The sequence below is a fragment of the Monodelphis domestica genome, chromosome X (assembly GCF_027887165.1).
Source record: "Monodelphis domestica isolate mMonDom1 chromosome X, mMonDom1.pri, whole genome shotgun sequence".
Taxonomy (NCBI): Eukaryota; Metazoa; Chordata; class Mammalia; order Didelphimorphia; family Didelphidae; genus Monodelphis; species Monodelphis domestica.
In genome coordinates this window covers 87276695-87304417 of record NC_077235.1, presented here as the reverse complement: position 1 = coordinate 87304417, position 27723 = coordinate 87276695, and the positions used below count along the sequence as shown (strand labels likewise).

General features: G+C 47.7%; 1 protein-coding gene across 3 annotated transcripts in view; it reads left to right on the top strand.

Annotated features, from left to right (window-relative positions):
• Positions 1-27723, top strand: part of F8 (coagulation factor VIII) — a 71414-nt gene that overhangs the window by 40794 nt on the left and 2897 nt on the right. For all 3 annotated transcript variants that reach the window (XM_056809881.1, XM_056809879.1, XM_056809880.1), the window contains exons 14-22: positions 793-3835; positions 4529-4682; positions 8922-9134; positions 10271-10499; positions 10772-10954; positions 11791-11907; positions 20146-20217; positions 21335-21420; positions 24087-24242. In XM_056809881.1, the coding sequence (XP_056665859.1) occupies positions 793-3835; positions 4529-4682; positions 8922-9134; positions 10271-10499; positions 10772-10954; positions 11791-11907; positions 20146-20217; positions 21335-21420; positions 24087-24242 (4253 nt within the window). The remainder of the gene's footprint in view (positions 1-792; positions 3836-4528; positions 4683-8921; positions 9135-10270; positions 10500-10771; positions 10955-11790; positions 11908-20145; positions 20218-21334; positions 21421-24086; positions 24243-27723) is intronic.

Below are 27723 nucleotides of genomic sequence, written 5' to 3'. Positions count from 1 at the left end.
GGACTGACGGATGCATTCTGGGTTCTGGAGTGAGTCACTCCCATCCACCCATCTGGAAAATGGGCCCAACTGTCTCTGAGCCAATAACTTCCCAGGGCTGGTATACAGAAAGATCAAAACGGAAGAGGGCAGCTGGGTGGCTCAGTGGATAGAGAGCCAGGCCTAGAGATGGGAGGTCCTGGCATCGTGTGACCTCAGCCACTTCCTAGCTGTGAGACCCTGGGCAAGTCCCTTAAGTCCCCTCACCTCTCTTCTGCTTTGGAACCAGGCTACTGTACTGATTTTAAGACGGAAGGGAAGGGTTTAAAAAATACATTGGAAATCCATGGTATGGTCAGTTTATGAGAGAAGAAAGAGGAGGAGGAAGGAGGGAAGAAGGGGAAAGGGCAAGGGGGAGAGAGAGAGGGAGAAGTCAAGACAGTCAGAGTAGGAGGACAGGCACATGGTGGAGTGGGAGTCCTGAAGAGCTCTCCCTCCTCACACACTTCAGCATTGGGGGACCCTGGCAAGGATTCCTCACCTGTCAAGTAGGGCTAAAGCTTCCTGGAATGCATTTGCCCCAGGCGTCAAATTCACGGGAGACAGTCTCCAGAAAGTGCTTTGCCACCAACTTTATGGCAGTTGGCACGATGCCAACTCTGCTTCTCTTCAATCCAGGCCTCCCCTAAGGATGTTGGGAGAGGACATCCCCAGCTGGCCTCAGAAAAGAGAAAATGCTCCCATGGGCAGATGAGAGCAGTGCCCTGGCCTGGGTTTCCTAATAAGCTGCTGCTGTTCTTCCCTTATCTCCAGGTACCTGGATGCTAGGCTGCCACAACCCTGAGTTTAGAAACAGAGGCATGACAGCCTTGCTGAAGGTGGCCACGTGCCCCCTGAACACTGACTATTCTCTGGAGTACTACGATGAGCCACCGGCTGATTTGTTGAGGAAAGACAGCTTCCTGGAGCCCAGAAGCTTCCGGAGCACTGGGCATCAGCCCCCATGCTCCAGCAAGCTGCCCTCCCCAAGCACCGCAACAGCTCAGACTGACCCCGTGGAAGTCTATTCCCAGCACCAGGACGACAGCCAGGTGCTCAAGGCACAAAACCCGATGTCTGGGCATATTCCAGGGCTTCCCGAGCACTGCTTGGCCGACCCAGGCAATCTGTTCCAATCAGCTCCAGAAGATACAACCTATGAGCCTCTTCCTGTGGACTCTCGCCCTGGGCCAGGAGAGCAAGGTGACCAGGGCCTAGGCAGGTCGCAAAAGCTCAGGCAGCCAACTGATTCCCTTGCTTTAAATCAAACGTTCCAGCACCCTAGGACTGGGCCATGGGTTCCACTACTACAGCCTGGCCTCCGACCCCAAAGCAGGAACCCCTCCTGGGGACATCTGCAGGCACCAATCAGAGTAGCCATGAGGAAGGATGCCGAGCTTCCAGGGTCCTCGGAGAGCGTTACTTTTTCTCCAGACGTTTCATCTTCTAACGTAGTGACAGCAGACCCAAAAGGGACAATCGCAAGGGTCTCTTCTGTTCAGTGGAAAAGTGCAGGGCCTGTGGCAAGACATCCAGAAAGCCTTTTCCAAAAAGCCAAGGTCCCTCCCCTATCTGAGAGAGCTACACCCATGCACCTAAGCAACCCTAACCCTGCTGACTCCAAAGCTTTAAAAGTGGCTTTGATGGATGGGAAGATCGTTCCCCTAGAAAGCAAAATGTCTTCCCTGCTCAGGGACGGGGGATTCCAAGAAATGAGTGCTCAAGGAGCTGTAGAAAAGGCCTTCGAGGGGGACGTTTCCTTGGCCAGATCCAGTATAGTAGCCCACAACTCTGGAAGCCCTCACAATGCCCCGATGCTTTCCCAAAACAAGTCGTTGATCCAGAAGGCTATCGTGTCAGTAAAAGATACAGAGCCTCACAAAATGCCTTCTCGTAGTTATGGCAGAACTCTTCCAGACAGGAACGGAGGCCTTCCTGTGCCCCCTCAGCTGCCAGCTGATGTCATGGGCCTGAGAAAAGAGCTCACAGACTCCCTGAGAAAAATAGACTTGGTCCCACTGGCTAGAGACAATGTGAGGGCTTCGTCACCTCACCGGGACGGGCTTCTCTTTGGTGTGGTGGCACCAGCAGATTCGGGGAATAGTAAGAGGGCGATGAAGAGAAAGGACTCCCAGAACCCGGAGACAGAGACTGCCCTGGATCGTCCTGTGACCGTGGTTTCGGTACTTGAGCTTTGGAGCAAGCAGAATCCCTTCTCACAAAAGAGCATGATGGCCCCAACAGAGGAGACATTCACAAATGGGCCAGACCTCAGAGGAGTGAGAATGACAGGTGACACCAGGAATCTGTGGCCTACTCCCTCCGTCCCCGGCTCAGGGACACATGCCCCCAGACAAAGACCACAGCTTCAAGAAGCCACAGAAAGGAAGGAAGGGCCCGCCTCAGAGAATACGACGGCCTCCCTCCCTCCCTACTCGGGGGCCAACAGAGAGAAACTCCTGAAGTCCCTTTTCTTGTCAAACATGAAGACTAGCACATTGGAAAGAGGAGTTGAGAAGGCTACGCACGAGCTAGTCTTGCCAAACTCCCAGCTTTTGACCAGTACAGTGAGTGGTCCAACCAGTGACGCAGGGCTCCAGAAGATGCATTCATTTGCCAGGGAAGGGATGCTACTTCAAAAGAGTGTGCAAGAAATGAGCCCAGAGAGTCATACTTTGGACAGTCATGGTGAGCACAGAATGGACAGAGACCTAGGTCCAAGCCAGTGGAGCCATTCCCAGACAGAGATGGAAAGAGGAAGTGAGCTTGAAGACAAGACCATGGCAAGCCAATGGTCAAAAAGAAGGCAATTTCTACTCCAAGGTAGCACCCTCCAGATACAGAAAGATGTCACTTCCCACGCTCCCTTGACATACTGGCCTGCAAGTAACCAGGGGACCTCGGGGCCTGATGACTCCACATTGCCTACTCAAAAGGCCCAGGGAGTCCCATTCCCGAGCCCTGCCCAACTCATTCAGCCCTCTTCCTATACAGACTCTACTCCATTACACATTAACCACCTCAAGGAAAGAAGCTGGGCAACTGAGGAAGGCTATCGGGCTATGCCCGCAGTCGGAGGGCGTGCCAGTCCTTTCGACACCTTTGACTTAGAGCTTTCAGAAGGCCAAGAGGTGGGTAGTGCCCAGGGAGAGGCGACCTCTCTCAAAAAATATCCTGGAAATTTGGTGCCTGGAGAAACCCTGACCAACTTGGACATGGGGCCCGGGACGCAAGTGACTCCACGTTCAAGTGTCACTGAGCACCTGCCTCACTTAGCAGAGGCTCTCTCTCTTAGAGCACAGGCAGCTACTAAATCTGGCCAAGGGATGAGGTCCGAGGAAGTGGCCTTAAGAGAAGGGAAAGCCAAAGCCTGGGCAAGGCCTTTCCCAAGAGAAAACTATCCTTTTTTCTGGGCTAGTCACACTGCCAAGCAGATGTTTATAGAAGATCATCAGTCAGACAAGCAAGCTTTTCTCCTGACAGAGACCATTCCCGACCCGAGCCTTGCCAAGAGAGGAGAGGAACAAACAGAGAGCACAAGTCCGAAACGAGCTGAGCTCCCCTCTACCTTGGGCAGCAGTTCTTTTGGGAGCCCTCAACAACCGTTTGCCTCAACTTCAGTCCAGCCAGAGACAGAAAAAGCCAACTATGATGACAGCAGCCTGGAAATTCAAGTGGAAGATTTTGACATCTATGAAGATGGTGAGAGCCAAGGACCTCGCAGTTTCCAGAAGCGCACTCGCCACTACTTCATTGCTGCCCAGGAAAAAATCTGGGACTATGGGCTCAACCAATCTCCCCACTTCCTAGGAGGCCGGTAAGGTTCCCAGAGGGTTATTTGTCCTTCTGCCCATTTGGTTTGCCCCTCGTTTCTGTTAGCGTGTCTTTTGCTCAGGCTGATGGTCAGCTGAGGGCTCTTCTGACTCAAAGGGCAGCATCTGGGTACTTTGGTGCTCACCAGGGGAACTGAGCACAGAGTGAGGGGGCCTGAAACAAAAGAGGGTGAGTTTGACTCCATGAAACTGAAAAGCTTCTCCACAGACAAAATCAATGCACCCAGGAGACGAAGGGAGGTGGGGAAATGGGAGAAAACCTCTTTGCAGCAAATTTCTCCAGTAAGAGTTTGGTATCCAAGATATCCAGTTAACATACAGAATACACAGCTATCACATACATGTGATGTATATATCCTTAGTATATATATAGTGTACACACACACACACACACACACACACACAACCCGAAAGCCATTCTCTAATAGCTAAGTGGTCAAAGGATTATGAACAAACAATTCTCAAAAGAAGAATTGCAAGCTACTAACATTCATGACCTACCTCATGATAATGATCAAAAATGAGTCCTCCTGGCTTCCAATCTGGCCTCAGACACTTCCTAGCTGTGTGACCCTGGGCAAGTCCCTTACCCCCTATTGCCTAGCCAGAAGGTAAGGGGTTAATTTGTTAAGAGTAGCTGACAGCTGGTTGGTTTCTCTCTTTCTGTGTTCCTTTAGGGTCCAGAATACCAGTGCCTGGGAATATAAGAAAGTGGTTTTCCAGGAGTTTGCAGATGGTTCCTTTACAGAGCCTCTGGTTCATGGGGAGCTGACTGAACACCTGGGACTCCTGGGGCCTTATATCAGAGCAGAAGTTGAAGACTATATTGTGGTGAGTTGGGAAAATATCAATCAAGAGAAAAATCTACCTGATGATAATGATAATGATAATTCCCCCCCCCCCCAGACTATTTTCTCAACTTGTGCTTACACTCACAAATCAGATCAGGTCCCTTCTGGGGACTTGAATTTTAATCCTGAACAGGTGTGTGACCTTATCCAAGTCATGTTTGTCACCGAGCCTTGGCATTACATAAAATAAATAGGTTTAATACCTCCTGAGATTGTTGTAGGGCTCAAATGGATCCTGTCTATAGAATGGAGAGGATGGGGGAAAAGCAGCAAGTCTGGCCAGACCATGCTGACTGAAGTCAATGTCAACGTTGACCGCCCTGTAGCTGGTCAAGGCCTAGGCCAAGACATGGCAGCTGTTGTGTGAGAGACCTGCACCCTAGCTCCACTGATGAGGGGTAGGCTGGTTCTTCTTGCCCCCGAGGGACTCCAATTTTCTCCAGATTCTACTGGCCTAGGATTGTACAAAAGCCATGCTCCTCTAAAGTTCCCACAAGACAGAAGCTGGGTTTAGGTGGTAGTTGGGACAGCCAAGGATAGGCAGCGAGCTATGTGGAGAGGCCGGCCCTGTTCTGGAAAGGAACTTGGTGGGAGAGCTGTACAATTACTTGTAGAGTTGGCAAGACAGTTAATGGATATCAGGAGTGTGTGGCCTTCGTGGCAGAACCAGAAGAGAGGTTGGGTCCAGGGATAAGAACCAGAGAAGGAAATGGCAAATCCCTCCAGTGCCTTTGCCAAGAAAACCCCATGGAGAGCACTGGTAGCTACTCTGACTACTCTGACACAGCTACTGTGACTCCACTGAGTCACAAAGACTTGGGCATGACTGAACAACTGAACAAAGAGTGAGTATAAGGGCTGGGACCTGATTGCTAAACCCCACTTCTCCCCGTGATCTCCCACCCTGAGTATCTTGGCACACAGTGAGCCACAGCTGTGTGGCTGGATCAGCTTTGCAAGGTTCGGTTTTGGCAGGAAAGCCAGAGTGGCCTCTGGTATGGGTGCTTGTAATAGCATCAGGTTTAGCAGAACGCTTCCTTTGACTCACTGGCACTACCTAACAAGGAAGCTAGAAGGCATTGGGCTCCAGGCTGCCTCTAGTTTTCCATTTTCATTTAGGGAATTGTAGCAGTACGTCAGCTTTGTTTGAGGTTGGTATGCCAGGTGGGTCTCTTATGTACTGATTAGAAAATAAAGTCTAGCTCTATGTGGACACCTTCCTGGAAAAGTTGTTGAAGTTCTAGGTGAAGAATGGGTCCCCCAAGGGTTTTAAGAACCAGAGGTTTTCTCAAGAAATGATCTGATTTCAACATGGCTGATGGTCAGAATGAATTCTGGCCATTGGACTCGCCCAACTTTCCAAGGAATATCAGACTTTTGTGACACTTCAAATGTATGTAACTGGGAGGAGAGTCTCATCTAGCACGGCATAGCGTAAAGAGTCCCCAGCTTGGAGTCACAGGTCCTGTCTCTGCGGATCACTCTCTGGATCTTTGGCAACTCACGTCAACTCCTTGGGCCTTAGTTTCCTGCTTTATATAACAAAAGGCTCTGAGGTTCCTACCAGAGCTAGAACTAGGATCCTGTGATCATCTATGGAAGAAGAAGAAGGGGGCACGCATCTATTAAACACCTACTATTTACTTTCCAGATTCTGTGCGAAGTGCTTTACAAATATCTCCCAATGCCTGCTATCTACTGACACTTCCTTTCTTTCCTCACTGAGGAATCTGTCTCCTCCCAAACTCCTGGCCTCCAACTTTTTCTAACCGCTTAACCTCTGAGTTCCTTAGCTTACATATTTCCCATGAGCTCCTCTCCACCTGCTTCAGCTAGACATAGCCCTGATCTTGCCATCCCCACAACGGTGGTACTACCTCCATGCTGATGAATTCTCAAGTTTCCTTACTGGACCACAATCTGTTGCTATTCCCCCTTTCCCTTGTGACTTAGAGCCCTGTTCTTCTTCCACACCACGGCCTCCAGTCCCTCAACCTCTCAGCTTTCTTCCAGACCATCACTAGCTATACCCACCTCTTTTCTCTTTCATCCCTCAAAAGAGGGACGTCCTTTTCCCCCTTCTCCTATCACCCACCTTGTCCTGCTGAGCCTCAAGCTCGGATCGTTCTTACAGTCCTTGGCCTTCGCTCTCACACATGCCTCTGACCGAAGATAGAGAAAATCCCACAACCTCATGTCACAAACTAATGTTACATAATCTCAACTGGGTCCTCACTGCTGCTCGACAATCCTAATCTCCCTCCCTTAAGCGACTCACTCTCCTGCTCCCCACCCAGAGGCTCTTCCATTTTCAAGCCTTTTCATCGCTCCTCAAAACGCTCATGTTTCCTTTCTCCCAACTTCTTAGCAGAGAGCCTGGCCTCAGACTTTCTTGAAAACAAACAAACAAACAAACCGAGTCTGACCAGAGAGCTTTCTCTTCTCCCTTCCTCCTTATCTCATCATCCAGACACCTACTGCCACTCTCTCTTTTACTCGCAGAAAGAGTGGACTCTCCTTACTTTGGCAAACCCCTCTACCCCATAAGCAATCTCATTTGGGAGCAAGGTTGATCTCTGGTCATGCCCACCCTTTCACTTATCTTCTTCCCCCTCTCCCCTGCTGCCTGTATAAATATGCCCAGGCCTCCCCTATCCTCAAGAAACCCTCATTTGATCCCCCCATCCTCCCTCACTCTTGTCATATATATGTCTCCTGCCTCTTTGCAAAAGCGGTCTAAAATCAGTGCCTCCATTTCCCCTCCTCCCTCCCTCTCTCTCTCTCTCTCTCTCTCTCTCTCTCTCTCTCTCTCTCTCTCTCTCTCTCTCTCTCTCTCTCTCTCTCTCTCTCTCTCTCTTCCTAACTTCGGACAGCCTGGCTTCTAACTTCATCATGATGCTCGAATTGCTCTCTCCCAAGTTACTAATGATATTTGAATTACGAGATTGAATGAATGGCCTTTTCACCACCCTCATTCTCAACTTCTCTGCAGCTTTGACACCCACTTCTCTCTCTCCTTTCTAGGTTTTCTCTAGGGCACCCCCATCCTCTCCTGGTCCTCTTCCTCCTCCTTATTGGTTCAGTCTTTCTCAATGGTACCCTTGGTTGAATTCTTCTCCCAGTCACATCCGCTAACTGCAGCAGTCCAGGCTCTGGCTTGCCTTGTCTTTCTTTGTCTCCATTATTTCATTCAGTGATCTTGTCAGCCCCCCATGGGTTCCATTATGGCCTCTGGGCCACCAATTCTCAAGGCTACTATGGCCTTCAGCCCCCATCTCCAACTGTCTGTTGACCATCTTGAACTTGCTGGCCAGTAGATATCTTCAGCTTAACCTACCCGGAGCTCAACTTCCATTATCTTCCCACCCAAACCAACCTCTCTTCCAGATGTTCCTATTACCACAGAGACCACTGTGATCCTCCCAACCTAAGGGGCATCCTGGACTCCTCATCTTTCCCAGTCCTCATATCCAAGGTGTCGTCAAGGCCTGTCTATCACTCAAATATACCCTTTTCTCTCTCCTCTGACACTCCTGTCTCCCTGGTGCAGGCCCTCATCACCTCACCCCAGGACTACTGCAATAGCTTCTGGGGCTCCACCTGCTTCAGGTCTGTCCCTACTCATGGACATTCTCCAACCAGTCACCAAAGGGATTTCCCCAAAGTTCAGGTCCCACCATGTCACCCCATGCACACACTCAACCAACTCTGGTGGCTCCCTATCACCTCCAAGATCAAAGACACAATCATCCATTTCTCATCCCCACCTCCTGGCTCCTTTGAGTCGCCCCCCCCCCAGCCCCTAAAATCCCACCTTCTCCAGGAAGCCTTTTGCAATCTTTCCTAATGCTAGCACCTTCTTTCAATTATCTCCACCTCACTGTACCTCACTGTCTTCCCCATTAGAATGTAAACTCCCTTGAGGGCAGGGACTGTCTTTTGCCTTTCTTTGTCTCCCCAGTGCTTGGGCATGCAGTAGGTGCTTAATCAGTGCTTATTGACTGGCTGACCAACCTATGATCCAAAATCGAGAGGAGAGGTGGCCAAATCTAGGAACCCTCAGAGGTCTGGGATTGTGTGAGAGAACTCAGAGAGAACAACCATGAAAGGGAGACTAGGTGGGGTGGGAGGGACAGGGATGGGCTAACAAAGAATCAGAAAAGGGCCTGGGGATCTCACTTCTTCCTGTGGAGACGTTGGAATCCTTTCTACCTTGCAGGTCACTTTTAAGAACCAGGCTTCTCGGCCATACTCCTTCTATTCCAGCCTCATTTCCTATGAGGAACATCAGGGGCCTGAAAGTGCCCTCAGAAAGAAAGAAGTGAGACCTAAGGAGACCGCAACATATTCTTGGAAGGTAGAGCCCCACATGGCCCCTACTGACAAGGAGTTTGACTGTAAGGCCTGGGCTTATTTCTCTGATGTCGATATGGTAAGTGAGGACCTATTTTCCTAGCTAATTTCTCATCTAGAACGAAACCACTCGGCCTGAGCTGGTGCCCTGCAATGGTGCATGAGGCCTGTTTACTGCGTGCCCGATGGAGACGATGAACAGTTGGGTACTTTGACACTCCAGCAGTTCTATGATCTGGTGTTCGATGGGGCTCAGTGGGCCTGTCCTGGAAAGGGCCCTAGGGATCTGTGCTTGGCCGGGCTGGCCTAGTCCATGTTGTGACGGAGGATTTAGCTAAAGCTCTAAGTGGTCTGTTCATCAGACTTGCCTATGACACCGAAACCGAGTAGGGGAAGACAACTACCTAGTGACAGGCGGGATTCAAGAGGACTTTGATAGGCTAGGAGATTGATTGGGCTGTAGCCCTGAGCATGAAATCTGATTAGGAGCAATGTAAAGTCTTCTACTTGGGTTTCAAGAAATCAGCTTCACACCTGTACAAGATGGATGGTCTGAGAAAAGATCTGGGGGTTTCAGAGGATTCAGAACGGGTTCACGGTGGGATGTGGCCGCCCCAAAAAGTCAAAGCATGGACTGAATTCAAAATAGGGAAGTGATAGTCCCATTGTACCCTATTCCATTCGAACTGTGTCTAGACTATGGTGTTCTATCCGGAGCACAAAGATTATGTTTTAATAACCCTCCCCGACCCCCATCTTAGAACCAGTACTGTGTATTGGTTCCAAGGCAGAAGAGCAGAAAAGGCTAGCAAGGGGGGTTAAAGTGACTTGCCCAGAGTCACACAGTTAGGAAGTGTCTGAGGTCTGGATTTCAATCCAGGGCCTCCCATCTGTACACCTGGCTCTCTATCCACTGATACACCTAGTTGTCCCCGGAGTATCAAGTTTTAGGAAGGCTATTGGATGGCTTGACAATGTCCAAGGAGAATAACCAACAGGCTCAAAGTCTTAGCACTAGGTGGCTAGTACAATGGAATTCTTCTCAGAGTTCAACTACTACCTGAAATACCACCAGTGAAAAGTCATTCTTCTGACTAGACTTGAATGCTGGGCACAGTGTAGAGAATGGGATTTGAAGGCCAAAGACCCAAACTTCAAATCCTACTTCACGTGCTTCTTTGATGCTCAGTTAGGTTTTCCCCCTCCCTTTCCCAGGAAAAAGATCTGCACTCAGGGTTGATTGGGCCAATATTGATCTGTCACCCCAACAAGCTGAACCCATCTTATGGCCGACAGTTGACTGTCCAGGAATTCACTCTGTTCTTCACCATCTTTGATGAGACCAAGAGCTGGTATTTTGATGAGAACATGGAGAGGAATTGCAAGCCTCCATGCAAGGTCCAGGTGGATGACCCTGGTTTTCAAAGGAACAACCGCTTTCATGGTAAGAAAGGACCCTGGCCACCACCTCCTGCCCTAGAGCCTGCCATTGTTGCTCCTGTGGCCACTGCAGCTTCACGATGCTCTCTGTAGAGCTGGGTCTCCATAGCAGTCAGACTGTGTCTTTGGGGCAGAGGCAGCATCTTCCAAACTAGGAAGGCCAACATTGGTCTGCTTCGCATCCCTACATCTCTGTCTTTCTGCATTATTTTAACCTCTTCCTCCTGAGATCCTCTAGTAGGCCAAACTAGTCTTCTCTCTGTTCTCCTTCTCTAGCAATCAATGGTTATATGAAGGATACCTTGCCTGGATTGGTGATGGCTCAGCACCAAAGGGTCCGATGGTATCTGCTTAGCATGGGTAGCAATGAAAATATCCACTCCATTCACTTCAGTGGCCAAGTGTTCACTGTGCGGACAAGGAAGGAATACAAAATGGCGGTCTACAATCTCTATCCCGGTATGATCTGGCCCATGGGTGCTCTCTCTGACTATAATGACCTCCTTCCTCCTCTTCTCCAATTTTTCTTCCTTCCCTTACTGGGATGCCAAAGCAAACTCTCCCAGGAACCCTTTGCCAAGTGACTCCATTCAACTGGCATCCATGTGTGTGTCTTTGAGTGTATAAAGGCTTAGTCTGTACTGTAGGAACTTGTGCTTCATGGTCTGTTGTTGGATATTTGTTAGCCTTTCTGCATGTATGTACGTATGTGTGCAAGTGGGTGAATATGTATGTGTGTGTCCCATGTTCCCAATAAGTTTTCCTACACCCAGACATAACATCTCCTCCTTTTCCATGTTGAATCCATCCCAACTGGGAGGCAGTCAGTTATTGTTGTCCCTTGGATAGCTGGCATGTCATAAAGTCAGAATGACATTCATACAATCTTTAAAGATGGTGCCCTGAGATTTGGGAAGGCAGAGCCAAATCTCCTCTTGGCAAATTCCCAAGCTGCCTCCACAGCTATTCTCAGCTAGAAACCCTCGGACTTCTGGTTCCCATTATGAGGGAAAGATCTCTGACCCTTCCTTAGGCTTCACCTGCCACTCAGCATAGGAATGATCCTGATGCTGAGGTGAAATGAGGTCCAGAATTGGGCCAGGGAAGGCTCTAGCACTCCAGTTTGGGAGGGTTCATCTCACTGTGATTCCTGGATGGTGCCCTTTGGAGGGATGATGGCATTGGGTGGCCTCCAGAAAAGGCAGGGGACATCACAATCTTCAGAGGGGTGAAACAGTGAGGAGAGACCCACTACTCTCATGCTCTCTCTATGCCTCCCATTTGTCTTGGAAAAGGTGTTTTTGAGACGGTCGAAATGCAGCCATCTCAAGTGGGACTGTGGCGGGTTGAGTGCATGATCGGCAAGCACCAGCAGGCTGGGATGAGCGCCATCTTACTGGTGTATGACAAGCGTAAGTAGCTCACACTGCCTCCTTCCACTGTTTGCTGCCCTAGCCTGGGGAATAGGCATCAATGGCTCTCAAAGCCATAGAACATTCCATTTGAAAGGGCCTGTGAAGGGAAGGAAGGTTAGGTCCCCCAAGGGAAAGAGCCTGCCAACATCTCACTAGCAGAGCTGAGACTAGAACTCATCTTTGTAAGAACCAATCTTGGAAACAGCTAGGTGGCTCAGTGGATAGAGGGCCAGGCCTAGAGACAGGAAGTCCTGGGTTTAAATCATGTCTCAGACACTTCCTAGCTGTGTGACCCTGAGTAAGTCACTTCATTCCCATTGCCTGGACTTTACCACTCCTCTCTCTTGGAGCCAACACACAGTATTGATCCTAAGATGGTAGGGTTAAAAAAAGAAGAAGCAATCTTATCTCGTTTCCAGTTCCATCAGGGTAGGGGGGTTAGGGTTAGGGTTACCAGAAGAGAAAGGACTTTACAGCTAGCTGCCAGAAGGGAAGCTTTACAAGATTTCCATTTTCCTGCAACTTTGCTAAAGTTGTTGATTATTTCAATTAGCTTTTTGGTTGAATCTCTGGGATTCTTTAAGTAGACCATCATGTCATCTGCAAAAAGTGATAACTTGGTCTCCTCCTTGCCTATTTTGATGCCTTCAATTTCTTTTTCTTCTCTAATTGCTACTGCTAGTGTTTCTAGTACGATGTCAAATAATAGAGGTGATAATGGGCATCCTTGTTTCACTCCTGATCTCATTGGGAATGCATCTAGTTTATCCCCATTGCAAATGATATTAGCTGATGGTTTTAGATATATACTGCTTATTATTTTTAGGAATGACCCTTCTATTCCTATGCTTTCTAGTGTTTTTAATAGGAATGGGTGTTTTATCAAATGCTTTTTCTGCATCTATTGAGATAATCATGTGGTTCTTGTTGGTTTGCTTGTTAATGTGGTCAATTATGTGGATGGTTTTCCTAATATTGAACCAGCCCTGCATCCCTGGTATAAATCCTACTTGATCATGGTGGATGACCCTTCTGATCACTTGCTGAAGTCTTTTTGCTAGTATCCTATTTAAGATTTTTGCATCTATATTCATTAGGGAGATTGGTCTATAGTTTTCTTTCTCTGTTTTTGACCTGCCTGGTTTTGGAATCAGTACCATGTTTGTGTCATAAAAGGAGTTTGGTAGAACTCCCTCTTTGCTTATTATGTCAAATAGTTTGTATAGTATTGGGATTAACTGTTCTCTGAATGTTTGATAGAATTCACTGGTGAATCCATCAGGCCCTGGGGATTTTTTCTTAGGAAGTTCTTTGATGGCCTGTTGGATTTCATTTTCTGATATGGGATTATTTAAGAATTCTATTTCCTCTTCTGTTAGTCTGGGCAGTTTGTATTTTTGTATATATTCATCCATATCACTTAAATTGGTATATTTATTGCCATATAATTGGGCAAAGTAATTTCTAATGATTGCCTTAATTTCCTCTTCCTCAGAGGTGATGTCCCCCTTTTCATCTTTGATGCTGTTAATTTGCTTTTCTTCCTTCCTTTTTTTAATTAGATTGACCAGTACTTTGTCTATTTTGTTTGTTTTTTCAAAGTACCAGCTTCTTGTCTTATTTATTAAATCAATAGTTCTATCACTTTCAATTTTATTAATTTCTCCCTTAATTTTTAGGATTTCTAGTTTGGTTTTCTGCTGGGGGTTTTTAATTTGGTCACTTTCGAGTTTTTTTATTTGCATTTCCAATTGATTGATCTCTGCTCTCCCTAGTTTGTTAATATATGCACTCAGGGATATGAATTTACCTCTGATTACTGCTTTGGCTGCATCCCAAAAGGTTTGAAAGGATGTCTCGCCATTGTCATTTTCCTCGATGAAATTATTAATTGTTTCTATGATTTCTTCTCTAACTAAACGATTTTGGAGTATCATATTGTTTAGTTTCCAATTAGTTTTTGATTTGGTTTTCCATGTACCATTACTGATTGTTATTTTTATTGCCTTGTGGTCTGAAAAGGCTGCATTTATTATTTCTGCTTTTCTGCATTTGTGTGCCATGTTTCTGTGACCTAATGTATGGTCAATCTTTGTGAATGTGCCATGTGGTGCTGAGAAGAAGGTGTATTCCTTTTTATCCCTATTTATTTTTCTCCATATGTCTATTAATTCTAATTTTTCTAAGATTTCTTTCACTTCTTTTACCTCTTTCTTATTTATTTTTTGATTTGATTTATCTAAATTTGATAATGGTTGGTTCAAGTCTCCCACGAATATGGTTTTACTGTCTATTTCTTCCTTCAATTCTCCTAGTTTCTCCATTAGAAATTTGGGTGCTATATTATTTGGTACATATATGTTGATTAGTGATATTTCCTCATTATCTAAAGTCCCTTTTAATAAAATATAATAACCTTCCCTATCCCTTTTGATCAGGTCTATTTTTGCTTTGGCTTTATCAGATATCATGATTGCCACTCCTGCCTTCTTTCTGTCACTTGAGGCCCAGAAGGTCTTACTCCATCCTTTAATTCTGACCTTATGGGTGTCTACCCGCCTCATGTGTGTTTCTTGGAGACAACATATGGTAGGGTTTTGGATTCTAATCCATTCTTCTATTCGTTTACGTTTTATGGGTGAGTTCATCCCATTCACGTTCAATGTTATGACTGTCACTTGTGGACTCCCTGGCATTTTGATATCCTTCCCTAATTCTAACCTTTCTTCTTTAGCTCTACCTTTTAGTCCAGTGATTTACTTTAAATCAGTCCCCCTTGTATTTCCCTTTCTACCCCCCTCCCTTCTTATTCCCTCCCTTATTTTCCCCTGTAGTCTTTTTAAAAATTCCCCCCCCACCCTCTCCCTCCCTTGTACTGCTTCCCTCCCCACCAGTCTGTTTTTTATCCTTCTACTCCCCTATAGGGCGCAAATCTATTCTCTTCCCCAATGGATTGGATTGTTCTTCCCTCTTTGGGTCAGTTTCAAAGTACGTAAGAGTTGAATATTTCCTGTCTCCAACCTCTTTACCCTTCCAGTGTATCGATGTTCTCCCCCCTCCCGCCATGAGCTTCTTTGTGACATATAAATTTACCCCCATTTGTTTCTTTTCCCATTTCTTTTAGTCATAACCTCTTTTCTTTTTTAGCTTTAGTCATGTGTATATATATATATATATACATACACATGTATATGTATTTATGCATGCATATCTCTATATACCTATTTATGTCTTTAGCAAAGTTGCAGGATACAAAATAAACCCGCATAAGTCATCAGCTTTTCTATATATCTCCAACACAGCTCAGCAGCAAAAACTAGAAAGAGAAATCCCATTCAAAATCACCTTAGACAAAATAAAATACCTAGGAATCTACCTCCCAAGACAAACACAGGAACTATATGAACACAACTACAAAACACTCGCCACACAACTAAAACTAGACTTGAGCAATTGGAAAAACATTAACTGCTCATGGGTAGGACGAGCCAACATAATAAAAATGACTATCCTGCCCAAACTTATTTATCTATTTAGTGCCATACCCATGGAACTCCCAAAAAATTTCTTTACTGATTTGGAAAAAACCATAACAAAGTTCATTTGGAATAACAAAAGATCGAGGATATCCAGGGAAATAATGAAAAAAAACACTAATGAGGGGGGCCTAGCAGTCCCAGACCTCAAACTATATTACAAAGCAGCAGTCATCAAAACAATTTGGTACTGGCTAAGAGACAGAAAGGAGGATCAGTGGAATAGACTGGGGGAAAGCGACCTCAGCCAGATAGTATAAGATAAACCCAAAGATCCCAGGTCTTGGGACAAAAATTCACTATTTGATAAGAACTGCTGGGAAAATTGGAAGACAGTGTGGGAGAGATTAGGAATTGATCAACACCTCACACCCTACACCAAGATAAATTCAAAATGGGTGAAAGACTTAAACATAAAGAAGGAAACCATAAGTAAATTGGGTAAACACAGAATAGTATACATGTCAGACCTTTGGGAAGGGAAAGACTTTAAAACCAAGCAAGACATAGAGAGAATCACAAAATGTAAAATAAATAATTTCGACTACATCAAATTAAAAGGCTTTTGTACAAACAAAAGCAATGTAACTAAAATCAGAAGGAAAACAACAAATTGGGAAAAAATCTTCATAAAAACCTCTGACAAAGGTTTAATTACTCAAATTTATAAAGAGCTAAATCAATTGTACAAAAAATCAAGCCATTCCCCAATTGATAAATGGGCAAGGGACATGGATAGACAGTTTTCAGATAAAGAAATCAAAACTATTAATAAGCACATGAAAAAGTGCTCCACATCTCTTATAATCAGAGAGATGCAAATCAAAACAACTCTGAGGTATCACCTCACACCTAGCAGATTGGCTAACATGACAGTTATGGAAAGTAATGAATGCTGGAGGGGATGTGGCAAAGTAGGGACATTAATTCATTGCTGGTGGAGTTGTGAACTGATCCAGCCATTCTGGAGGGCAATTTGGAACTATGCACAAAGGGCGATAAAAGAATGTCTACCCTTTGATCCAGCCATAGCACTGCTGGGTCTGTACCCCAAAGAGATAATGGACACAAAGACTTGTACAAAAATATTCATAGCTGCGCTCTTTGTGGTGGCCAAAAATTGGAAAATGAGGGGATGCCCATCAATTGGGGAATGGCTGAACAAACTGTGGTATATGTTGGTGATGGAATACTATTGTGCTAAAAGGAATAATAAAGTGGAGGAATTCCATGGAGACTGGAACAACCTCCAGGAAGTGATGCAGAGTGAGAGGAGCAGAACCAGGAGAACATTGTACACAGAGACAAACACACTGTGGTATAATCGAATATAATGGACTTCTCCATTAGTGGCAATGCAATGTCTCTGAACAATCTGCAGGGATCAAGGAGAAAAAAACACTATCCAAAAGCAGAGGACAAACTGAGGGAAGTAGAAACACCAAGGAAAAGCAACTGCCTGACTACAATGGCTGAGGGGACATGACAGAGGAAAGACTCTGAGCGAACACTCTGATGCAAATACTAACAACATGGCAATGGGTTCGAGTCAAGAACACATATGATACCAGTGGAATCACGCGTCGGCCACGGGGGGGTGGGAGGGAGGAAAAGAAAATGATCTTTGTCTTTAATGAAAAATGCATGGAAATGATCAAATAAAATACTATAAAATTTAAAAAAAACAAAAAAAAAACAAAAAAAGAAAAAAAAAGATTTCCATTTTCCAGATGTACTTGGAAAAGACTGATGGAGACATGGGAGGTTTACACGCCCAAAGTCAAGCTGGGAATCAGTGAGGGAATTCCCAGCTAGCAAGTGGTTGGTTGTCTTCCTTCTTTTAGACCTGAATAGAGTTGGAAGTCTGCACTAAATTCCACACGAGGAGGAAAAAACCCTGGCCTGGTAGGGGATTTTCATTACAAATAAAATGGCTATGCTAGAGCCCAATGGGAAGGAAACTCAAAACTCTTGGGGCATCTCTCTTCTCCCCTGCATGGCCCAAAAGGTGTGTGTGTGAGAATTCAGTGCGATTTGGTACACATTTATTAAGGCAGTACACACACACACACACACACACACACACACAGAGCAGATAGTTTCTGTCTCCCTTGCCCCCAAGGAATTACACTCTCCTGAAGGATGTGGGGAAATGGAGGCAACAATGAAAAGGAATCTTCTTTGTAGGAATAACCTCCAGCCCAGCACAAGCCCTCTCACAACCTGAACTTCCCCAACCATGGCCTACTTTCCCTAGGACTGTTGAGGGCACCACCATCCATCGGTCAGCCCGACTCTCTCAGAATGTGGCTCCTCTTCCTCATCCTCCATCTTCTCAGTCTTCTTGTACCTTTGAACCCTCCCTTCCATGTACTCACCCTGGCTGTTCCTCTCCATCATACTCCATCTCTGGATTCTGGACCTTTTCCCTGGCTTTCCTTCCCCAAGGCCTGGAAGTCTCTCCTTCCTCCCCATCTGCTGGCTTCCTTCAGGTCTCAGCTCAAGTCCTGTGTTTTACAAGAGGTATCTCCTGGCTGCTCCAGCCCCAACCTGTTTACGCTACATATATCTTAGAGGTGTGTTGTGATTTGCTCATTTTGTTGACCATTCAAATGTGAGCTTCCAGAGGACAGGGTCTGGACTTTTGCCTTTCTTGGTATTCTCAATCCTCAGCAGATAGGAAGCATTTAATAAATGTTTGTTGCCCATATGAAATGGAGAAGGGACACAGAGTGGGATGGGAGATCTGGGCATGTCGGAAGGTAGCAGGGAAGAATTCAGTAGATAGAGGACAATTAAAGAGTGATGATTATTAGCATTCAATGAATTGGATTGGGGAGGGGCAGAATCAAGATGGCAGCTCAGTAGAGCAGCAAAAGATGAAATTGCTCTGAGAATCCTACCAAATCAATGACTTGAATTAAATTCATTCAAGATGATTGTTATGGAGGGAGTTATGGGAGAAGAGGCAACTAGGACCAGTGGTGTTGAGATTGGCCTTGGCTAGAAGGACCATCCTTCTTCAGAGACTGGAGCAAAGGAAGAGGCTGGAGGATAATGCAAGTGGGAAGTAAGGGAAAGCATGAAGCTCATCACAGACGGTCTTCATTTTTCTTGGTAAATTATAAGGCGAGGTCTTCTGCAAAGACTTGAGCAAAGAAGAGGGAGTCTTGACCAGATATCATGGGCAGTGAGATAAGAAGAATCAAGGCAGAAGAGAAGAATTTCTGGAAGTGATGAGAGCCCAGTTGACATCAGCTACCATGACTTTGGAGTAGAGCTCCTTGGGACTAGTTTCTGGCTGCTGAAGTCCCTGCCAACTCTGCTTGGAGGACTTCTTCTGGCAGCAGAGCATGCAGAGTGGAAGGGGGAGAGGGCACGAGACTCAAGGAGAGAGTTCCTTGAACTGCGTCGAGGCTATGGAACAAGATCAATTTGGCCATAGCAAGAGTGCCAAGAGAAGAAGAGGAGCTATGGGGGGAATCTGGATTGCAGTCGGGATGAAGAGTGGGTTCTGGAGAAGCAAGGGAGAGCATTGGGAGACTGTGATCAGAGATGGAAACTTCCATGTTCAGAGCATGGAGGTGATGGTCAGAGGCTATGAGAGCTCTGAGACGGAAGCCATGGCAGCTGAGAAGGTTGATGAATACTGGGAGGTCAGAGGGGGATATAAGGTTAGCACCCTCTGTGCCAGAAGTTACCAACCGTGAGCACAGGGTGGAGAGGAGGGGTTCTCCTTCCTACTCCTTTAGGGTTTCGGGAGGGAGAGGAGACCAGCAGAACCTAAAAACAAGTCTGTGGACAGGGCCACAATGCAGATGCAGCAGAGGTAGCTGAGTGGTTTCTGTTAATTAGGCGGTATGGTGTAAGACACTGACATTGTCTCCTAGGCAGGCCTGTGCTCATGCCATCAGCTGAGGAGTTCCCCCAGAGCCCCTCTGAGCAAATGTGCATGAACCTTCCACACTGATGTGCTTAGTGCACCTAAGCAACTGGGCAAGTTTTTAAAACTCCTGCTAGTTGGATTTGGCCTTTAGATTAGAGAGTGTCATCTTGGGCCTCTCATTTCACCATGGCTAAGGGAACACAAGGGTGGATAACTGAGGATCCCCAGAGAATGGCAGGGCCCTGTATGGATAATGTCAGTAGTGGCAAAGCCCAGACTGAGAAAGACCAAGCGGGATTTTCCAGCTGGGTCAGGGGCTCGGTCTCCAGGGTCGAAGGGACGGAATGATGGGAATCAGGAAGCTGGAAAAGTTAGACCTTCTTGAGTCATATTTTGCTACTAGTTTCTGCACTGGACACCGTGCTCTTCAGACACCTAGGGAAAGCTTCAGATGGAAAACAGTTGAGTAGGGAAACCACAAGAGAAATTGGCTCCATGACCATGCCCTCAGGAAGTCCAAGTTTGGGGGGGGAGCGGGGGGAGCCCATCCTAGGGTCCGGAAAGAACTAGTGGATGGAATCATAACCCTGATCTCTGAAATTTACTGAAGGATGAGGACAACGGCTTCATGCCCGATACTCCAGAAGGCCATCGCCTTCACTTGGAGAAGGTCTCCCCAGCAAGTTTGTGGCCAGAAGGGCTTTCGGTTTAGGGCTCACTCTGCAGCCTGAACTCGGTTAACAAACAGTAGGGCCCTCTCCAAAGCCCGGCACTCCATATACGCTTTTCCCTCTCTGTGTCACTCCCTTGTAGAATGTCAGAATGCTTTGGGGATGGCATCGGGACAGATCGCTGATCCTCAGATCACAGCTTCTGGACAATATGGTAAGTAAGCTGGGCCGGCTTCTTTCACATCCCTGGGTTTGCCCTCTAGTCTTGCTCAAGACGTGTTCTGGTATCCTGAAGTCCCCTGGTGGGTCTTCTATGTGGGCTGTATGCCATTCCATTGACCTACCAGCTTGATCTCTCAGAAGTTTAGAATTGGAGACTTAGGTAGCCTCAGCCATCCCTCCCCTGCTGCCAGAGAACATGCATGGCCTCTGCTGCTGTAAAGATGTCCTTGGTGTTTAAGAGTCCGTTTCATTGAACTCTTTCTAATACATTGTCCCAAAAGTCTTAGTGTGGCTTTAAGCTATTAAAGTTCAAAACTGCATAAAGTCTTTTGGCACATCCTGTCTATGGGAAATACTGAAATGACCCGTGGATTCCCGAGCTCTCTTTTGGCTTTCTGATCCAAGTCACTATGACTGATAAAGAAAAGGGAGAGACCCCTGCAAAGTGGCAAGCTGGCTATGTGCCAGGGTGATAGGGAGCCAGTCCCACAGCTAGCGAGAATGGCTTCTTTCTCACCGAGGAAGCTTTTTGTAAAGGAATTGGGACTCTGGAAGACCCAGCTTGGCCACTGGCTGGTGGCCCAAGGGCTGTTCTTTCTGAGCACATTTGGGAACGAGCTCCAACAGGGATAATGGCAGGTCTCTGAGAAATTGCGCTTTCCAGAAGTATTCATCTCCCTTTGATCTGATCCTCAGCTGAAGAGATCATGTTGGAGCAGGGCCCCAGAATGCACATCTTGTATCACAGACTCTCTGAAGGGTCTGCCAAGCCCATCTCGTTCAACCCCTTTTTTGGCTTTAGTTTTGAGTTCTACTGATTCCTGTTCTTTGCAAATCACAGTCATGTCCAGATATGGGCCTCCCTCCAGTGAACTTCCTTTGTCACCCCTACCCACCCACAAAGCCACCCCAAAACCTGAGCCCCAAATAGCTGAGCAAAACTGGTGCTTACAGCCCTCCGCCACCAGAGCCTCTGACCTAGAGCACACAGCATGTTTTCTTTAGAGCTGAGCTGGGCCACAACTGCCCGGAACATAGAGAGCAGGGAAGGGGAGAGGCCTGAAAGAATAAGAAACACTTCAAATCCCTTTCTCTTTGGTTTGATGCAGGCCAGTGGGCCCCAAAGCTGGCCAGACTTAACTCTGCTGGGTCGATCAATGCCTGGAGCACCCAGGATGCCAATCCTTGGATCAAGGTAGGCCTTATTCAGTCATAGCATCATCCTCTGAGAAGGCCAGAACTGTACCACACATTCAATAAGAGCCTCTGATATACAAAGCACGGCACTGTGGCCATGCTACTCCTGCCTGCTGGAAGCTTACGTTCTCGGAACTGGGGGGGAAAGCTAGGCAGCTAACACGAGGTAGGATCTGATGAGGCCAATGGGAAACTGGGATCAGGGAAGATGGGAAGAGAGTCTTAACACCTTCACCTGAGGGAGGGCTTTGGGGTGCAGGGTCAGGGAAGGACTCTGGGAGAGGGAGGAGAAAGAGGAAGGAGAGAAGGAAGAAGAGGAGAGGCAGGAGGGGAAGGAGGTTCCTAAGCTGGAGCTAAGGCAGTTCTCTGAGAAGAGGTAAGGAAGGACCACATTCAAGGCTTGGGGTTTGGGGGGGCAAGTGCTGCCAGGAAATCCTAGAAGACCTTTGGTGCCAGGCTAAGGAATGTGGATTTGATCGAGAGGTAGTAGGGATCCCCTGGAAGTCTTTAAGCAGAGAAGTCCCTTGGTCAGAGCTGGATATTAAGATGTTGGCTAGATGCTGAATCAGAGGAGCCACCAAGATAAACCAGTTGGCTTTTCCAGTAAAATAGCAGGCAAATTACACATGAGCAGGGAGGAGAGATAGACAGAAGGAAAGCCACCAGGTCTACTCTCTGGACAATGGGGCAGGGCTCAGAATTGGGCTGTCTACCAGCTTCTTTGACCAAATGAGATCCTATTTGTAAAACATTTGGCCCAGGGCCTGGTCCAGAGTAGGTGCTAGAGAAATGCTGCTTCCTAGCCCTTTCTGGGAGGGGCAGTCCATTCTGGGTGCTCATATCCTCTGAGACCTCTGCACCCTAGGGTTTCCTAGGGGATCTCTAGTTATTTGCTCAATGTACGGCTGCTCTCAGGGTTGCTCAAAGCTGAACTGCTTTGAGCTCCCCAAGGAGTCATCCACCATTGACATGGTAGCTTAGGGGATGAGCAGTGAGGGTTAAGATGCTCCTTTGCCCCGAAAGACCCATTCTAAGGTGAAGGAGCCACAGTGGGCTTGGTGATCTGGAGCAGAGCCAGACTCATCTGGTGGGCATCTGCTTAGTCGTCTCTGAAGGGCAAGCAAATGGCTATAGTTTACTTGGTGGTGGTTCCACATCTGCTTGATGGAGTGAAAAGCACTGCCTGACTAGCCCTGGGGCTCTAGACCTTCATGGCCCAGGTTGGGGCCCTAAGCAATTGACTCTGTGTGGTCCCAAGGTCCTCGTTCCCTCCAGGGGGCCAGCAGGCCATTCGGCAAACAACTTATCAATGTCTGAAGTCAAGGCTCTCCTACTGCACTTATTCTCCCTGGGATCAAGGTGGGGAGGAAGGGGGAGGGAAATTGTACAGTTTAATGTCTAAAAATTTTGCCAAAGTCCCAGAGTTCATCAGGGACATCATTCCAAGACTGTTGACTATGGAGTTCTATTTAGATTCCTTTGCCTGGCATTCAAGGCCTTCTCAAGCCCTTTTCTGGTCAATGGTGTTGAATACTTATATTATCTTGAAATGGAAGTTGCTGGAGCAGACGACCTCTAAGGGTCTTCCCACCTCTAATCATCTATGGCTCCATGACTTGCCCTAATTGAATGACCTGCCAGGACACAAGCAGACTTCATTGTGAAGACAGGTCAACTCTCACTGTGCCCGGGGTCACTGCTGGTCCCCACTCATATCTCAACTCTGTGCCTCTCTTGGTGCTTGGCCCAAGGGGCTCTCTGCTGGGGATAGCGAATAGAAAGAAGTCTTGGAGTTAGTTAGAATGGCCAAAGGCAGAAGGGAGAGGAAGAGATTGAAACAGGAAGTATTTGGAGGCTATGCCTGACAGGATTTGGTGATTGCTTCTGGAGAAGAGAACAGTTCAGGGCTTGCTTGGTTCAAGCCTGTCTGCTGGAGGGAATGAGTGCAGGAGAGCTTAGTGTCCACAGGAGAGAGGATGCCAAGGGGTGGGGAAATACCACAAACTTCACATGAGAAGCAGCAATAGGGAGAAAGTGGTGGTCCAACAAGGGCCCCTGGGGAGGAGCCTCTGACTCCGGGAGAGGCACCCTGTGCTCTTAGGAAGCTGCCCTGCTTGCCCCCACTGACTCCCCTGCTCAACACACTGGAGCAAAGGTCCAATGATGTTTCGCCTCCATGACCTTTCTGGTCTTCCTGGCCATTCCAGCTCTCTGGTCCCTCAAGTTAAATTCTGCTGATCTGCAGTAATTAGGCAAATGCTGCCCCCCTCAGTAGAGTGAGAGTGCAGGAAGTCGAAGAGTAGTTTGGGCCTGCCTGTGTCTGCCGGTGGCTGGCAGGGGGCCTGGGATATTCTATGATATAAAGGTCCATGAATTTGTCCCTTCCTGAGTTCCCTCTGGTGATGGAGATCACCACCCGTGCACCCCAGCCCATTCCTGTGAGACTCCTGTCTGTGTCCTTCAAGGTTGCTGCTTCTTCGTGTTCCTTCTGTTCTCCTAAGATTCCAGCTTTCTGTTGGGGCCTCTGGCTGTCCGCCACCTGCCATCCTTCTCTTGGGACCTTGAATGTGGAAGGAGCTTAATTGTCAAACTGAGTTTCCCCTAAGGGATTCCAAGTGTCCAAGAGACAGACAGAGAGACATGAGATTCTGGCTTAATTGGCAGGTCGATCTGTTGGAGCCAATGATTGTCCATGGTATCAAGACCCAAGGGGCTCGACAGAAATTCTCTAGCCTCTACATCTCTCAGTTCACCGTCAGGCACAGCCTCGATGGACAGACATGGAAGAATTACCGAGGAAACTCTACTGGGGCCTTGATGGTGAGTAGGCACTCCTAAAAAAGGGGGGGAAAAAGTCGTCTACTGGCCCATTAACTGACTTTCATGCCTTTGCTTGCAGGATTCCCCTCACATGTCACATACCTCCATGCATACCCTTCAATTTTCTCATCTTTCTGAGTCCTAGACATCCTTTAGGGCCTAGCTCAAGTGCCATCTTTGCCAGGAAATCAGGAAATATTCTGGGACTTCCCCAGGAGACTTCTTGAACCCTAGTCTCAAGGACCGTTCCTCCCCCACAAATCAAACTCATCTTTCCCCCTAAAATTGCTCACCTCCTGACCTGCATTCTCCCAATGGTAGCCTGTTCTCCCAGGCAACTATGCTAAAGATCTGAGCTCTCTCTGATTCTCTCCTGTACCCCATGCATTCATTCACCATGTCCTGCTAATTCCATGGCCCCAATCTTTTTTGTAGTTGTCCCCTGCTTCCTTTTCCCTGCTGTTGGCCGCCTGGTCCAAGCCTTCTTTGCCAGCCCGAATCATGACTCTAGCTTCTAGCTTCTGTACAATCCCTCCTCCTCCTCTGGCACACTGCTCTTTTCTGGTGCTGTCCTGAGCCGCCTTCCCCTCTCCCTCCATACTGAGAGTTTGCTGTGTCATGAGTTCCTTGACTAATCAGTCTGGGGAAGCCTAAAGTCAAATCCATCCATCCAAAGGATCACAAAGGAATCCAATTATATTGAAATATTATTTTCAAAATATTTTTCAAAACAAGTTTATGGAGGCTCAGTGGTCCTGGGTTCAAATACTTCCTAGCTGTGTGACTGTGAGCAAGTCACTTAATCCCCACTGTCTAGGCCTTAAGGGCCTTAAAGGCCTTAGGGTTCTGCCTTGGAACTGCTACTTAGTGTGGCTTCTAAGATAGAAGGTGAGAGTTTAGGCAAACCAAACAAGTTCATGGGCCCCAGGTCCATTCTATGACCCTGGGTGGTCTTGTCAGCTTCCTTTCCTGTCCCCTTCTCCGTGGAGAAGCTTCGTGGATCTAGCCATCCAGTTCCTGGGCTCTCTCCTGAGCTCCGCCTCCTCGTGCATGATTCCACCTTGGTATAACTTGAGCGTGTCAAGCGCAACATGCCCCAATCAGAACTCGTCTTCACCCTCCTTCATCCTCATCCCTTCTGCATTTGCCTGTGACTATGAAGCATGCCACCACCCAACCAGACTACATGCTGGCTCACGCCCTCGGTGACATCCTCCACTCTCCTCTTGCACTCAACTGACATACCCTATTGAAGCACTGCAGATACTCTTCGACCTCTTCTACCTTCGCACTATCTCTCACTCACCCCCTTCCCTCACAGGTTCCTGGCCCCAGACAGGGCTTCATGCCTGGTCTATGGCCATAACAGCTGGTGGGGCTGCTTGCCTCAAGTCTCTCTCTCTCCCACTCCAGTCCACCCTTCCTTCAGCCACCAAAGTGATGTCCCTGAAACACATGTCTGACTGTGTCACTCTCCTACTCAAGGAACTCCAGAGGCTCCCTATCACCTCCAGGACCAAATCTAAATTCCTCTGGTAAGAGTATCCATGCCAGAGAAGGAAGAGGTGGCTTGGCTAGAGGAAGTCCAAGAACATTTCTTGGCAGATAGAAACCCTGAGCTGGGGCCTGAGAATGGCCAAGATTCCGAGAGATGAGGAGGCTGAAAGGAGAGCAGTCTGGACCGTAGCTCCTTCTGTCACGTCCAGGTTTCACATACGTGCCCTCCAGACACACAGCTTGCAGTTCAGCCACAGCAGTCACTTGTTCCTCTTTCATGGTCCTCCATTTCACTGGTATCCCCGTGCCCCAAATGTGCTGTCATCTGCCCCCACCTTCTTCAGGAGGCCTTTCCCCCCTGAAGCCATTTGCTTGTCGTCGTTGTCGTCGTTGTCATCCTCCCTAGAATGTGAGCTCTTAGGGCGGACCCAAGATGGTGGAGTAAGGCAGGAACTCACCGGAGTTCTCCAAGTTCCCTTCCACACAACTCTAAAATAAGAGCTCAAAATCAATCAGTACAGTACAGTACAGTACAGTAATCAATACAGTAGATTCTGAAACAGAAGGGAGGAGTTCAAACAAAGAAAATAGACTGAGGAGAGTTCATCCTACCTGAAAGTCATGATCCAAAAAGGGCCTGGATGGCATCTTTCAAGGAACACGACCCCGAAATCCTCATCGAAATGAGAAGAATCCCCCAAACCCCTCAGGAAAGAGATCCATCCCCAAGTAGAGCATGGGTGCTTTCACGGCAAGGAGCATGCTTCGGTCTCTGTAGTTTGTAGTACCAGTGTGCGAATGGTAGACGTGCCACAAATGCTTATTGACTGAATTTCTAAACGGAATTGTTGACTAGGGTGGCACAGATGAGCCATATGTGTCATGGAGCTGGCACTTGCTCGACAGACATACACGAAAATCAGTCAAGGCCGTGTGGAACTTGTCTGCATTTCAACTGATGACAGCAAACACCTCGTGCTTCTCAGGACTTCCCTCCATCCCTCACAAGATAATAAATAATAGGTAGCAGTCAAAAGTGCTTGAAGGTTTGTCCAGTACTTGACCCACATTATCTCATTCTCACAATATCTCTGGAACTGACCCTCATTTTACAGATGAGGAAACTGAGGCAAACAGAGGTTCAGTGACCAGGCCAAGCAGCCAGGAAGTGTTTGGCTCCAGGCCCAGTGCTAGAGCCACCCAGCTACCAATCATGGTAGGAATGAAGGCACATGTTGCTGGCTTAAATCTCCCCACTTCTTTATTGGGGGGGGGGTTCTTCTAACCACTATTAGAGCTAGAGGGGATCTCAGAAGCCAAACCCCTCATTTCTACACACGAAGAAACTGAGGCCCTGAGAGGTTCAGTGACTTGCTCGGGGTCACACAGTTAACATCCCAGCAGATTTGAACCCAGGTCTCCCTGGCTTTAGGCCCAGAGTTTTCTGAGCTACAGTTTCATTTCAGAAGAGCATGTTATCATCATCCCTAGGAGGCCACCTAAACTGGAGACCTCACTTATGCTGCCCTCTAGTTCTGTGAGTTTGGCGAGTACCTTTGCCCCTTTGGGCCTGGGTCTCTGCTGCCTCTGCAGCAGTTCTGTGGGAACTGGCCAAGATGGCCTTGAATGCCCAGCTCTAGAGGGTTGGGACTGTGGTGGACAAATGCAAACTGGCTGCCCGTGGGCATGATCTCCAAGTAGCTGGGAGTGCTAGGTCCCGGGCCTTTGCCACATGCGCATGCTGGGAAGCCACCTTTGGGGGTCCGCAAACAGCCTGGCTTCCCGAGGTGCTGAGGTAAGGGGTGGGGCGGGGCCCTCGTCCCATCAGCCCTCTGGGCTGCATAATAAAGGGGGAGCCTCACAGTACCCAGCTGGAAGCCCTTGAGAATGGTGCTGGTGCCCTCCCTACCCTGGCCCCCACACCCCAGGGAGGTGGCTCTCTCCTTCCCCGACTGGCCTGCGTTCACGTGCTGTGACTCCGTAG